Genomic DNA, 14,152 nt, shown 5'->3' on the forward strand with positions numbered 1-14,152 from the left:
GATTTAAGTTCTACTTGTTCTGGCCAAATTTTTGTCCAGACAACAAATGGCAAAGGAATGGAATCTGTAGTCATAACAACCGACAAAAGAGGACTCTTGCACTCCAACATTCACACTATTGCTCTCCAAAATGAGTTTTCTGAGCTAGAAGACCATTCATGTAAAGTGAAAAAGTATGAAATAACAGGGCAAAGGATAAGAGATTGCCAAAATGAAGCAGAGTCAAGACATGGCCTTGAATTTCTTCCTTGACAGAGTCAAGACATGGCCTTGAATTTCTTCCTTGACAATTTGAAGCAAAAACAAGCAGTAGATAGAATTTCATCATTACAACTTTCTAAGTGAAGTCCTGCAAAGGACGTCAAAAATCCATGAGGCTTTTGTTAGCTACTTTCAGAGTATTTGTTCACCTTCACTTATTTCAGCTATACATAGTAATGCCAAAAAACAGTGCCAAACAATAGTTTTGCCAGTATTTCTGACGGAGAAATTATCCCATAAACAAAACTCATGCATGGTAAAGACCAAATTGATTTTTTTATCATCCACAAAGAGAAATCTTCAAGCGTAGATAGGCTGCCAAACGAAATTTGCAGTTGTATTTGTGATACATTTTGACCATAGCCACTGAAAAAATATAACAAGATCCCTGATCATTTAATAAAGACATCATTAATCGTTGGAGGTAGGTTACCTGCTGATGTGTGCTTTCCATTTTAATCATCATCTGACAAAAAGCAAATGCTAATAATCCAAATCCATGATTGATAATGGTATCCATACCAAGGATATAGCATTGTGTAGACACCTATTTTTGTCCACCCAATTAAATGAATTTTATATTTGTTTAATTATCATTCATCCAACTATTAATTAAATTCACATTTAAATAATCGTTTCTCTTTTTTCAATTATTAATTAAATTAATATTTAATTAATTCATCTTAACCCTCTTCTCATTTTAAATAAAAAATTATTTGATTTATTTGATTTAATTCACTTAATCAAATTCAGACAATTAATTAAATAAATAAAGCATATTTGTTTAATTAACCCCCCCTCTCACATATTTATTTAAATCTCATCTCTCACATTTAAATAAATAAATATTCTTTCTAGAAAATGTAAGTTGCACATTGATCCTTCTCCTAATCATGTCTAAACCCTTATTATTAGCCTAATCACCCTTTAATGGTTTGCACATTCCTAAACCAAAGGTTAACCCAAAACCCATCAACTCAAACCTTTAATGGCATCCTTTAAAGTCTTTAAGCCTTTAATGGTTTCCTTCTAGAGTCTTCTTAAGCATTTAATGGCTTCCTTTAAATTCTTCAAGCCTTTAATGGTTTCCTTCTAGAGTCTTCAACCATTTAATGGTTTTCTTTAAAGTCTTTAAGCCTTTAAAGATTTCCTTTTAAAGTCTTCTTAAGCCTTTGATGGCTTCCTTCAAAGTCTTCAAGCCTTTAATGACTTCCTTCTAGAGTCCTCTTAAGCCTTTAATGGCTTCCTTCAAGTCTTCAAGCATTTAATGCTTTGTCCCCCTCTCCTCTCAAGCCTTCTCTTGTTGATACTTGTCAACATGTGACTGGCTTAAAAGAGAGCACATGGATTGAGGATCAACACTTCTCAAACAATTCAATCTCAACCCTTCATTTTCCCATTTTTTCCTATAAATAGAGTTCATTCCTTCATTGTTGAAGAGTCACACACAAGAGTTATCCATGCATTGTTACTTTGTTTAGATTTGAATGATTTGTATTATGTTTTAGCTCTTCCACTAGTGGGAATTGCTATTTGACATTAATACTCCATTCACAAGCTTGATCCAAACTTCACATAATCAACCATCTCCCATCCTCCATTTGACATCCTTTGTGCTAGTGCTCAAGCTGAGGGCATACTTCACATAGCAGCGGGATCTTGAAGAGGAGGAGGACAAGGAAGAGCTATGCATAGGGAGCATCATGAGGGAGTAATATTAATTTCCTTTTGTTTATTTCCTAATTAGCTCCTTTGGTTACTAATCTTCTTTGATAATGCTTTGGATGGATTTATCTTCATGTTTGCTTATGGTTGAAAGCTTGTTACTAACATGATTTCCTATTGCTTTATGCTAACCTCCACTTTCATAGCGTTTTCAAATTGTTATTGATGGCGGTATCTTTACCAAGGATATAGCATTGCTATTGACGATGGCATCCTTACCAAGGATATACCATGCTATGGGCACGCAACTTCGACAATCACACATAATTATCAATAATAGGTAAGTAGCAGTGAACTTCATTGTTGAAATTCTGAAAGATATGGAATAGGATGCCTGTGATGCAAAGTCAAGAAAGGTGAACAATCAAGTAGAACCAATTGTTTCTAGTAAGTTCATTGAAAGAATTCCATTGTGTGTTCACCCACCAGAAAATTGTTATGAAACTACCACAAAGAAAAACGTAAAGCAGCCAAGCAATACATAAAAGATGAGAACATGTCCACACAAAACTCTGAAGCTCTGTATGGGCCAGAGAAGTGGATCAATTCTAAATAACCTGTACCTTTCCTGGATCAGCTTGTCACTGAACTCATCCACAATATAACTAAAGTAACAAATTTTCTTCATACTGACAGAACACACATCCATGTTAGCATGGAGCTTGTGATGGCATAGGGTTTAGAGCACCTGTTGGATCAGAGAGAGATATTCTTCCGACATTTTGTTCTAAATGTTGATGCCACCGAGGTAGGCAAGCAAAGAGAGATTAGTGAAACATTGAGAATGTTTTTCCTCAGATGCATGAATATTCTTGAGGCATTCAAAATGTCAAAAGGCATAATACAACCATGGAGGGAAACTTTCTTTAGACAGGAAAATAGTCTTCTGATGTTTAAAAATTTTAAATGTACCTTGTCATAACCAAAATTAAAAATTTAGATCAATTCTAGTATACCGTTTAGCACCACAAAGATTTTTAAAAGGGATTATTTATAAGCAAGAATCAATGGAAAATCTTGACAGTAATCTTGTTTAGCATCAAAAGGTCGATCAAAGTCCTTACATTCGTTCCTCCTCAAATGCTGGAAAATGAGACTAAATTAAGATGGGACATTGGATCAGTGTGACCCCTCTCTCATAAACCCCATAATTTGGCACCAAATCTCGCCATTTTATAAGATGGACCTGCAATACAAGCAGCCCCATCCCTTTTAGTTGTGTGCTATTAGAGTGGGACAGATCTCAGATTCTCAACTAGATTTGAACCATTGCCAGCACTATGTGTTGGCATTTGCATGAAGATTGCATTAATGATTTGTTATATTGTCATTGATGTCAATTAACCAGTAATGATGTTGTTGTAATGTTGTTTTGTAACCGGTAGGAAGAGCTAGTGAAAGGAAACCGTAACTAGTAGGTTAGTTTGTGGAGTGAACCGGTATTGCTAAGTATTGGAGAGTTGAACCGGTAAACCCTATTTGTTGTTTTGATAAACCCTAACCGATTAAGTTTGGTGAATTGGTTATATTGGTTTATGATCTGATGATGAGCGGTAATGATTATGACACGTATGCATGTTGTATGAAGATAGTTTCAAAGTGATTTTGGCGCGTTGAGGTAACGGTTTTTTTTTGTCTTGGGAATCAGCAAGTATACTGCATATAATGCAAAGCGCGTGATGAGTTACTAAGTTCGATGAAGCGGTGATCAAGGAGCGGTCAAGGCTTTCTTGAATGATGTGTAGAGATTGTTATGTAATCCAATGGTCATACTTGAACCGACTTGTTTGTAATCTCTATGAGAATTAGGTTTTTGTTGTGTTACCGACCTAGTTGATTTGTTTATAAGGTCGATGAGTTATTTTAGTTTGAGTGTGTTGGCAAAGTTGAATTGAGTGTGTGGTTGCCGAACCAGATGTTGTGTCTGCAGTTTGAGTAAAGGCAAATAGGAGCATGAAAAGGATCTGAACAAGCAAGTGAAATGCTATTCAAACAGATCAGCAAACTCCTGTTGTTTTCTAACAATTACAGCAGTTAAATCCCCTAACCGGGTAAACCCTAACAAGCTTGGTGTTATTCAAATCCTCTAACAAGGTGATCCATTAGCTTGGATTCTAAATCCTTTACAAAGGTTACTCCTCACGGAGTATTGCTTCTAACAAGGCATTATAGTCAATCCCTTAACCGGGTGGTTCCTAACAGGATCAGTTCTTAACAGGACTTTTTGTAAAAGCTTTAACAAGCTTGGCTACTAATAGGGCGAACTTCAAAAGAGTTCAGATAGTTATCTTGTGAGTCTCATCTCACCGTGGTTTTTCCCATTTGGGTTTCCACGTCAAAAATATTGTGTCAAGCAGTGAATGTTTTTGTGGTTATATTTCATTATGGTTGATTTGCTTAACTACTTAATCCACTTTGATAAGTCATTATAACCGGTAGAAATATGAAGTTTTACTTATCTCAGTAAAAGTGTTTGGATGTTTGTAAGTTACAAGTTGATTACTGTTATGTGTTGTAATAGTCAACCGGTTTAGCTTGACAGTTTTTATCTTGACAGAGATATTGCATTGATAGTTCTAAGTTTACTTTGAGAGATTGATTTTGAGATTGGTGAAGTTTTATCAGTTTTTCTATCTACTGATTCACCCCCACCCTCTCTCAGTAGTTGACTGGATCCTTGTTCTTTCATCATACCATCAATTGGCATCAGAGCTTCTCAAGTCCTCTAAGGTCTAAGCCTAACAGCTTGAGGTAAAGATCTTGTAGATCATGATGAAGAAGGAAGGTTCGAAGTTTGATAGAGAGAACTATAGGATATGGAGTGACAAAATGAAAATTTATATCAAGAGTCTTGGAAATCAATACTGGGAACATGTTAAAAGTCAATATGTTGCACCTACTGGGATTATGACTGATGATCAGAAGAAAGAGCAACAAGAAAACAATCAAGCACTGGAGGCTATTACCAGTTCTTTATCTGATGTTGAATATGTTGATGTTCATAGTCTGGCGACTGCACATGAGGTATGGAAGAAACTTGAAGAGATTTATAGCGGTGATGAACATGTGAAGATTGCCAAGGAAGAGAGTCTAAGAGGGAAGTTTGATGACATGCAGATGGTTGAAGGTGAGAAAATCCAACAATATGGTCAGAGGATAAAAGAGATAGTTGGTGAGATTAAGAGTGTTGGTGGTAAAATGGATGATGCCACAATAGTTAGTAAGGTATTGAGAACCCCGCTACCAGTCTATGCTATTCGAGTTGTAGCCATTCAGGAGTTGAAATCTATTGACAAAACCAAGGTAACCCTTGACTCCATCATTGGTAAGCTTACTGCTTTTGAATTAAATGGTTATGATGGTAGTATTCAGAAATCTGAATCAGCATTTAGAGCTTATGTTTCTAACCCATCTATGAGAAAAAGTAGAGATGTCAGTCACAGTTATGAATCTAGAACCAGTAGAGAAGTTGATGATGAAGGCAGTTTAGTTGAGCTTGAAGCTTTGTTGGCCAAGGGGTTGCCCAGAGGTACCGGCAAATATAGAGGTAAATTACCTTTGAAATGTTTTGCATGCAACAAGATTGGACACATAGCTGCTAACTGTCCTAATGGTGATAATGAGCACAAGCAAGACAAGTTCAAGAAGTACAAGGGAAAAGGAAAGAGAGATTGTCTTATTGCAGTTGTTATGGTGGTATCACTGATGAAGAATCTGATGGTGATGCTAATGAAGACATTGTGGTCGTAGCCATTAAAGAAGAAACATCTTATCAGAAAGCTTTAGTTTCATGAATGGATAATTCTGATGATTGGATCATTGATAGTGGTTGTTCACATCACATGACCGGTGACCGAAGCAAATTTCTTTCTTTAAAGGAATTTGATGGCGGAGTTGTAAGATTTGGTAATGACTCACCCTGCATTGTTAAAGGTAAGGGAACTATTTCTCTTAATGGAAAGAGCAGTGCAAATGATGTCTACTGGGTTGAAGGTCTAAAGCACAATCTGTTGAGTGTTGCCCAACTCAATGACAGAGGATATCCATTGGAGTTTAAAAATGGCATGTGCAAAATCTATGGGAGCAAAGGTAAATTGATTGCAACCGGCAAGCAGACTAAAGGTAACCTGTTTCACCTGAATCCTAAAGTCAGCAACTGTTTAATTGCTAAAGTAGATGAAAGTTGGCTCTGGCATAGGAGATTTTGTCATTTGAATTTTGATAACATTGTTAAAGTGAGTAAGTCAAAGACAGTGAGAGGTTTGCCTCAATTGGACAAACCGGTTCATGCTCTTTGTAAGGAATGTCAGTTGGGAAAGATGACATCCTCAACTTTCAAGAGCAAGTCTTTTTCAGCAGAGCATCTGTTAGATTTGGTTCATACAAACCTATGTGGACCAATAAAGACTAAAAGTATTCAAGGTGATAGATATTTCATGATCTTCACTGATGATTGCTCAATGATGATGTGGGTCACATTCTTGAAGGATAAAACAGAGGCATTTGATAAGTTCAAGGCATTCAAGGCCTTAGCTAAAAAGGAGAGTGGAAAGAAGATAAAGTGTCTGAGGACAGATCAAGGCGAAGAATTCACTAGATATTGTGAAGAGAATGGTATCAAACGGCAGCTTTTTGCACCGAGGACACCACAACAGAATGGTATTGAAAAGAGAAACAACCGGTCAGTTGTTGAAGCTGCTAGGACGATGTTGATACAAGGAGGTGTAGCGAAAAATTTTTGGAGAGAAGTTGTCAACACAGCTGATTACACAATGAACAGGATTTTGGTAAAAAGAGGTAAGGACAAGACTCCTTATGAATACTGGTATGGTAGATCACCTAATGTTGGTTATTTCAAGATATTTGGTAGCAAATGTTTTATTAAGAGAGGTGACTATATTAGCAAATTTGAGGCTAAAAGTGATGAAGGTATATTTCTTGGTTATTCCACCAAGAGTAAGGCCTACAAGTGTTTTAACAACCGAACACAGAGAATCATAGAGAGTGTTGATGTTCGAGTGGATGAGTATCCCAAAGTCTTAGGGGAAACCAGTGTGGAGAAAAAGGATGAAGATCCTTGCATTTTGTTTTTGGAACCAGAACCTGTGAAACCTAAAACCGGTAAAGAGAATACTGATGTACCAGTTCAACGGAAACAAGTAAATTTAGAAGAAGATGATAATGAAGATGAACCTGAAGATAATGATCATGTTATTCCGAGGTATGTGAGACTCAATCACAATCCTGAGCAGATTATTGGAGATAAGGATGTTGGAGTGCTAACCAGAAGAAGAATCAGAGAGAATTATTACATGATCTCCACTATTGAGCCTAGAACTGCTAAGGAAGCATTTGGTGATGATCATTGGTTTAAAGCTATGGAGGAGGAGCTTGAACAAATTGAGAAGAACAACACATGGACTCTAGTACCCCGACCGATAAATAAAAATGTGGTAGGCACTAAGTGGGTTTTTAGGAACAAATTGAATGAAGATGGTGTTGTAGTTCGCAACAAAGCTAGATTGGTTTGCAAAGGTTATGCACAAGAAGAAGGAAAAGATTATGGTGAGACTTTTGCACCAGTGGCCAGACTAGAAGGTGTCAAAACTTTACTGGCTTTTGCAGCTCATAAAGGATTCAAAGTATATCAAATGGATGTGAAATCTGCATTTTTGAATGGAAAACTGGAAGAAGTATACATTGAGCAGCCAGATGGTTATGCTTTAACTGACAAGAAGGACATGGTATGTAAGTTGCACAAGGCACTATATGGATTAAAGCAAGCACCGAGAGCATGGTATGAAAGGCTTCATTCACACTTGATGAAGATAGGATTTCAGAGAACCAGTGAAGACAGCAACATATATCTCAAATCTGAAGGAGATAAAATACTGGTTAGTGAAGTGTTTGTAGATGATATCATATTTGGAGGAAATGATGACATGAGCAATGACTTTGCAAATGAAATGAAAAGTGAGTTTGAAATGTCTTTAGTGGGAGAGATAAAAAATTTCATAGGTTTGCAAATACAGCAAATGAAGAGTGGTATTTTCATCACAATCTAAGTATGTGAAGGAGGTATTAAAGACATTTGGTATGAGTGACTATAAACCAATTGGGACACCAATGGTTACAGGTTGTAAGTTATCTAAGGAAGATGAGGCCACATCTATTGATGAGAAAAAGTACAGGTCAATGATTGGAAAATTGCACTATGTTGTTCACAGCAGACCGGATATAGCTCATGCAGTTGGTCTAGTTGCAAGATTTCAGAAGAATCCGAAGGAAACACATTTGATAGCAACCAAGAGGATTTTCAGATATTTGAAAGGTACTGTTAACTATGGATTATGGTATCCATATGAAGGAAACTTTGATTTGAAGGTCTACACAGATGCAGATTGGGCAGGTAATGTTGATAACAGGAAAAGCACAACCGGTGGAGCATTCTTTCTGGGAGGAAGACTTGTTTCATGGAGTAGCAAGAAGCAGAGTTGTATTTCACAGTCTACTGCTGAAGCTGAGTATGTTGCAGCTTATATGAATTTTACCCAAGCTATCTGGATGAGGCACATTTTGGAAGGTTTTAAGATGAAGTTTACAGAACCTGTAAAGATCTTATGTGACAATACCAGTGCCATAAATATTTCAAAGAACCCTGTCTTGCACACACGAACCAAGCACATTGAATTGAAGTATCATTTCTTGAGGGAAAAAGTACAGAGTAAAGATGTGATCTTAGAGCATGTTTCTACCAAGGAGCAGCTTGCAGATATCTTTACTAAGCCTTTGCCTAAGACTACTTTTGAGTATCTTAGAAGTCAGCTAGGGGTTGTACCCCTTCATGAGGTAAATTAAGCATGATGTAGATTACATCAGTCCCAGAGCTACTTGCAGAATTTTACAGCAGGATTGGTGTAGAAGTGCAGTTATTCCACAGGGGGAGCATCAAGTTGCAGGTTGTTGATGCTGCACAGTGAAGTTTTACATTGCAAGTTTTACTTTCTATTTGGCATTGTTGTCAAAGGGGGAGAAGAACTATGTGATCATTGTGAGCAGAATTGTATGACTGACAAAGGCAAGACGTACAACCAGCTAGTAACTAAAGACAAACTGAAGACAAGCTGAAGACAAGGAGAGTACATGGTAAAATGTAAACCAGGATTCCTATTCACATTCACAGCAATCAATGGTATTGATATTTGAATTGGCATCAATGCCAAAGGGGGAGATTGTTGGCATTTGCATGAAGATTGCATTAATGCTTTGTTATATTGTCATTGATGTCAATTAACCGGTAATGATGTTGTTGTAATGTTGTTTTGTAACCTGTAGGAAGAGCTAGTGAAAGGAAACTGTAACCGGTAGGTTAGTTTGTGGAGTGAACCGGTATTGCTAAGTATTGGAGAGTTGAACCAGTAAACCCTAGCTGTTGTTTTGATAAACCCTAACCGATTAAGTTTGGTGAATTGGTTATATTGGTTTATGATCTGATGATGAGCGGTAATGATTATGACACGTATGCATATTGTATGAAGAGAGTTTCAAAGTGATTTTGGCGCATTGAGGTAACGTTTTTTTTTGTCTTGGGAATCAGCAAGTATACTGCATATAATGCAAAGCGCATGATGAGTTACTAAGTTCGATGAAGCGGTGATCAAGGAGAAGTCAAGGCTTTCTTGAATGATGTGTAGAGATTGTTATGTAATCCAACGGTCATACTTGAACCGACTTGTTTGTAATCTCTATGAAAATTAGGTATTTGTTGTGTTACCAACCTAGTTGATTTGTTTATAAGGTCGATGAGTTGTTTTAGTTTGAGTGTGTTGGCAAAGTTGAATTGAGTGTGTGGTTGCCGAACCAGATGTTGTGTTTGCAGTTTGAGTAAAGGCAGATAGGAGCATGAAAAGGATCTGAACACGCAAGTGAAGTGCTATTCAAACAGATCAGCAAACTATTGTTGTTTTCTAACAATTACAACAGTTAAATCCCCTAACCGGGTAAGCCCTAACAAGCTTGGTGTTATTCAAATCCTCTAACAAGGTGATCCATTAGCTTGGATTCTAAATCCTTTACAAAGGTTACTCCTCACAGGGTATTGCTTCTAACAAGGCATTATAGTCAATCCCTTAACCAGGTGGTTCTTAACAGGACTTTTTGTAAAAGCTTTAACAGGCTTGGCTCCTAATAGGGCGAACTTCAGAAGAGTTCAGACAGTTATCTTGTGAGTCTCATCTCACCGTGGTTTTTCCCATTTGGGTTTCCACGTCAAAAATATTGTGTCAAGTAGTGAATGTTTTTGTGGTTATGTTTCATTATGGTTGATTTCCTTAACTACTTAATCCACTTTGATAAGTCATTATAACCGGCAGCAATATGAAGTTTTACTTATATCAGTAAAAGTGTTTGGATGTTTGTAAGTTACAAGTTGATTACTGTTATCTGTTGTAACAATCAACCGGTTTAGCTTGACAGTTTTTATCTTGACAGAGATATTGCATTGATAGTTCTAAGTTTACTTTGAGAGATTGATTTTGAGATTGGTGAAGTTTTATCAGTTTTTCTATCTACTGATTCACCCCCCCCCAACCTCTCAGTAGTTGACCGGATCCTTGTTCTTTCATCATACCATCACTATGAACTCTCTTGAACTTAACAATAGACTGCTTTGCTATTATATATTAAAATTATTAAATTATCTTCTATAAGATTCCCTCATTCGGTAAGAGTATGCACTAGAATTAGCTTCCACAAATGAAATAAATTAGCTCCAACCAACAATACAGGCTTCCTTCCAGCTAAGACGCCAGGTTTAAGTGCACTATTTCTGTCAAAGCTCTCCAATGCACAGGACTCGCACTCACCCTTGTCCCTTAATTCATATGCCATTTGAGCAGGACCAACCTAAACTAGAATCAAACTATCACGGGCACTGTGAAACTCTGTCAAACTAATTCGTGAATCATAGCTCTTTTGGCTAATATAAATTCCCCAATCAAATGAAATTATCCACTGGAATTGCCCCAACCCACAACACAAGCTCCCTTTCCAATTAAATCTAAGGTTTAAGAAGCATCCATTCTGCCAAAGATTACCAATGGTTTGCAACCAGCCTGGTACCTTTCATTGACATGCCATTTGGGTGGGACAGACTTTGACTAGATTCAAACTATCATGGGCAACATAAAACTCTGCCAAAATCCCCAGTGATGTGAAATTTTATGATGGCTAGTCCAAATCGAAATTGCCCAATAAGTCCAACAATGTGGGCCTTTTCTCTACTATCTTATCTGCCAAATTTGCCCAGGGCTTGCAACCAGTTCCATTCCTTCTATTCACATGTTATTTGAGGAGGGCAGAACTCCGTCAGAATGGAACCCAAGTATACAACAAAATCTACTCACAAGCAAACCATAGCCCAACTATTTATCATGATGTGGAGTACCCACTATAAAATTCAATTAAATGAAATTATACATTGCAACAAACACCAATAGTGTTTTTTTTCACCATAAGAAAATGTGTATTGATATCAGTTATACTTACAGGCTGTGTGTTCAATTCTTCTTGCCTCGATATGTCATAAATAGGTTACGGTGCAATGGTAATGGGAGACACTCATAGCAGCATGACCCGCGTTCAAAACTTCCAAAGCAATAAGGTGGTCTCTAACTCTATCAGCCGCATGGTGAGTTTGTGGTCTTACTATTACGGGATGCATTCAAGCATGACCTATGTTTATAAATCATAAAAAGTTGCTCCAAGCATATTGCAACCCTCAATAAAGATGACAAACAACCTCATCCAAAACTTAGCAAGCAAAAAATATGGCCTTTGTCTGCTATCTTCTACTTGATGCAGTAAACAATCTAAACTAGGTTACTCAGGAGTCGCTTCTCGTTGTTCCACATTTATTTTGATGTTGGTCTTGTTTCGACGCTAACATGGAAATGTCAAGATTTTTAAAACACAAATTCTGTAAATCATCCCAAGTATGTAAGAACACATCCACAGCAAGGCTCTAATAATTTCCCTCGAAGTAACAGAGATTTGCTCTGAATTCAGTTTATCCACTGAAAGACAGACTTTGAAACAGAATCTCCGTGTTAAGCTTCCATCACAATACTAAATTCAAATCCTGTCCATATTAAAATCATATTAACTACTCAACTGCTTGAAAAATTCAGAAAACAACACGAGCCATGAAATCCAACACAGACATCAAAATCCTCAATACCCATTAAGATTAAAATTTCACCTCTTAAATACGAAAGTTTTACATCAACATAACACCCATTAATTTAACACTAAAACCAAAACTAAACTTCCCATACCAAGAACAAAATCCTCAACAATCAGTTCAAATTAAGATTTTACTTCTTAAACACAAAAGCTTTCCATCAAAGCGAATACCCATAAAATCAAATCCCAACGACAATATCTTCAAACCGAGTAAGACTAATATTTTCAATACCAACAACAAAATTTTCAAACCTTTTAAGATTAAAATTTTACTTCTTAAACACAACAGCTTCCCATTGACATAAATAACCATGTAATCAATAACACCAGATTCTTCAATACTATTAAGAATATAATTCGCAGAAGCAGCAACAGAATCCTCAAAACCAATTAAGACAATAACTTATTTTCTAAATTGAAAAATTTGAATACTAACCTTGGGATGTAATGAAGTGGGCGGAAGGCATTTGGTGCCAAGCACCACAGCCATATCCACAGCTTTCAATTAAACACCGCAAATCAATAAAATCAGAGATCCCGGGACTCCTTAATTGAATTTTGGTTTCCTTAGCGCCTCGGTTAAAACTTGTTCTCAAGAGACTACAAGCCTTTGCGGTTGTTTTTCTTAGATTATAATGGAGAGACTTCAGAACTTTGGAGTTGAGACTCCCAAGTTGGTATTCCTCCTTTTCTAGTAAGTTTTAAAGATTGGCCATGAATAGGGGAAAACTAAACAATGGGTGGATTTTTTATGCTCCTGAAGTGGCAATAATGCCGAAAATATCGTGGTAAATATAAAGGTCGAATTGACTCCGTCGGTGTTGCGCCACCCATTGTATTTGATGGATTTCTTTGTGATTCTCTGGGCGGTACAAAGAATTATTCCTAGCTTTATTCGATTCTGGTATTTATTTATTTATATATATAATTAACTTTTGCACCAAAACAATCAACAATTCACGTAAGATAATGTTCCAAAACAATAATATAGTGTTTTGTTTAAAAAAATAAATTCTATCCTAAAGCATTATTCTTAGTTTAGTGTTACATATAAAGCATGAACATATATTTAAGCCTTTTTTTCCTTTTTTTCTTAGATTAAGAATATAAGTAAAAATTGAATATAAAAGGAAATGCCACAGAGGAGGTTAAAAGATAGTGTGTTTTATTTGGATTGGAATTTTGATAAAAGTTTTGAGAATTTATAAAGTTTAAAAGGATAGATGCTTTAAGTTGTTTGTTTCTATTTTTATTTATTTTTGAGTTATTTGTTAACTAGAATGGAATAGTGGATGGTGGTGTTCAATTAGGTATAATAGCATTTGTATGGTCATAATATTATCTATTTTCTATATCAGCGTCTCTTACAATAATATAGCATGCTTTGTGCTTTTGTAACTTGTACTTACAATGAAAGTCTATAAATATGCGATAAAGTGGAGTAATTGGCACATCTAGAGATTTGGTTTGTTATGATTTGAAAGTGACTAACTTCCACCTTAAACTTTAGCCAAATCTCAAAAAAAAACTAAATAGGAGTTTGTTGGATTCTTTAGGAGGAGCAAAATGTGGATCCTAAGTGAGAATAAGGGTGTCTAGTTATAGTAATGGAGTTTTTGTTGTGAAAATGGTTGAATTTTCTAGTTTTCTACGGACTTCTATATGCTCCTATGAGCTCATTTTCCTTTAATCCCTTGTACTTATTAAGCATAATCATTGTTTGTGATCATTTGAGCACAAGATAGTTTAAAATGGAAAAAAAATAGAGTCATAATGTTGAGGACACAACCACACATGATAACATCTAGGGTTGTCAAATGGTAGGAAATGGTAAGAGGAAAGGTGTTTGGGTGCAAAAGAGGCTATTATGATACATGATGTGGGTTTAGGGAGCAAAATAGAACTTTCATTTTTTTATATCTAG

At 36.3% G+C, this 14,152-nt stretch overlaps 1 protein-coding gene across 1 annotated transcript in view; it reads right to left on the bottom strand.

The window, feature by feature from the left end:
- Positions 1–13,095, bottom strand: part of LOC131046346 (uncharacterized) — a 49,292-nt gene extending 36,197 nt beyond the window's left edge. The window contains exon 1 of the mRNA XM_057980071.2: positions 12,665–13,095. Coding sequence (XP_057836054.1) covers positions 12,665–12,718 — 54 coding nt within the window. The 5' untranslated portion in view covers positions 12,719–13,095. The remainder of the gene's footprint in view (positions 1–12,664) is intronic.
- Positions 13,096–14,152: the final 1,057 nt, after the last annotated feature.

The sequence above is a fragment of the Cryptomeria japonica genome, chromosome 8, assembly GCF_030272615.1.
Source record: "Cryptomeria japonica chromosome 8, Sugi_1.0, whole genome shotgun sequence".
Taxonomy (NCBI): domain Eukaryota; kingdom Viridiplantae; phylum Streptophyta; class Pinopsida; order Cupressales; family Cupressaceae; genus Cryptomeria; species Cryptomeria japonica.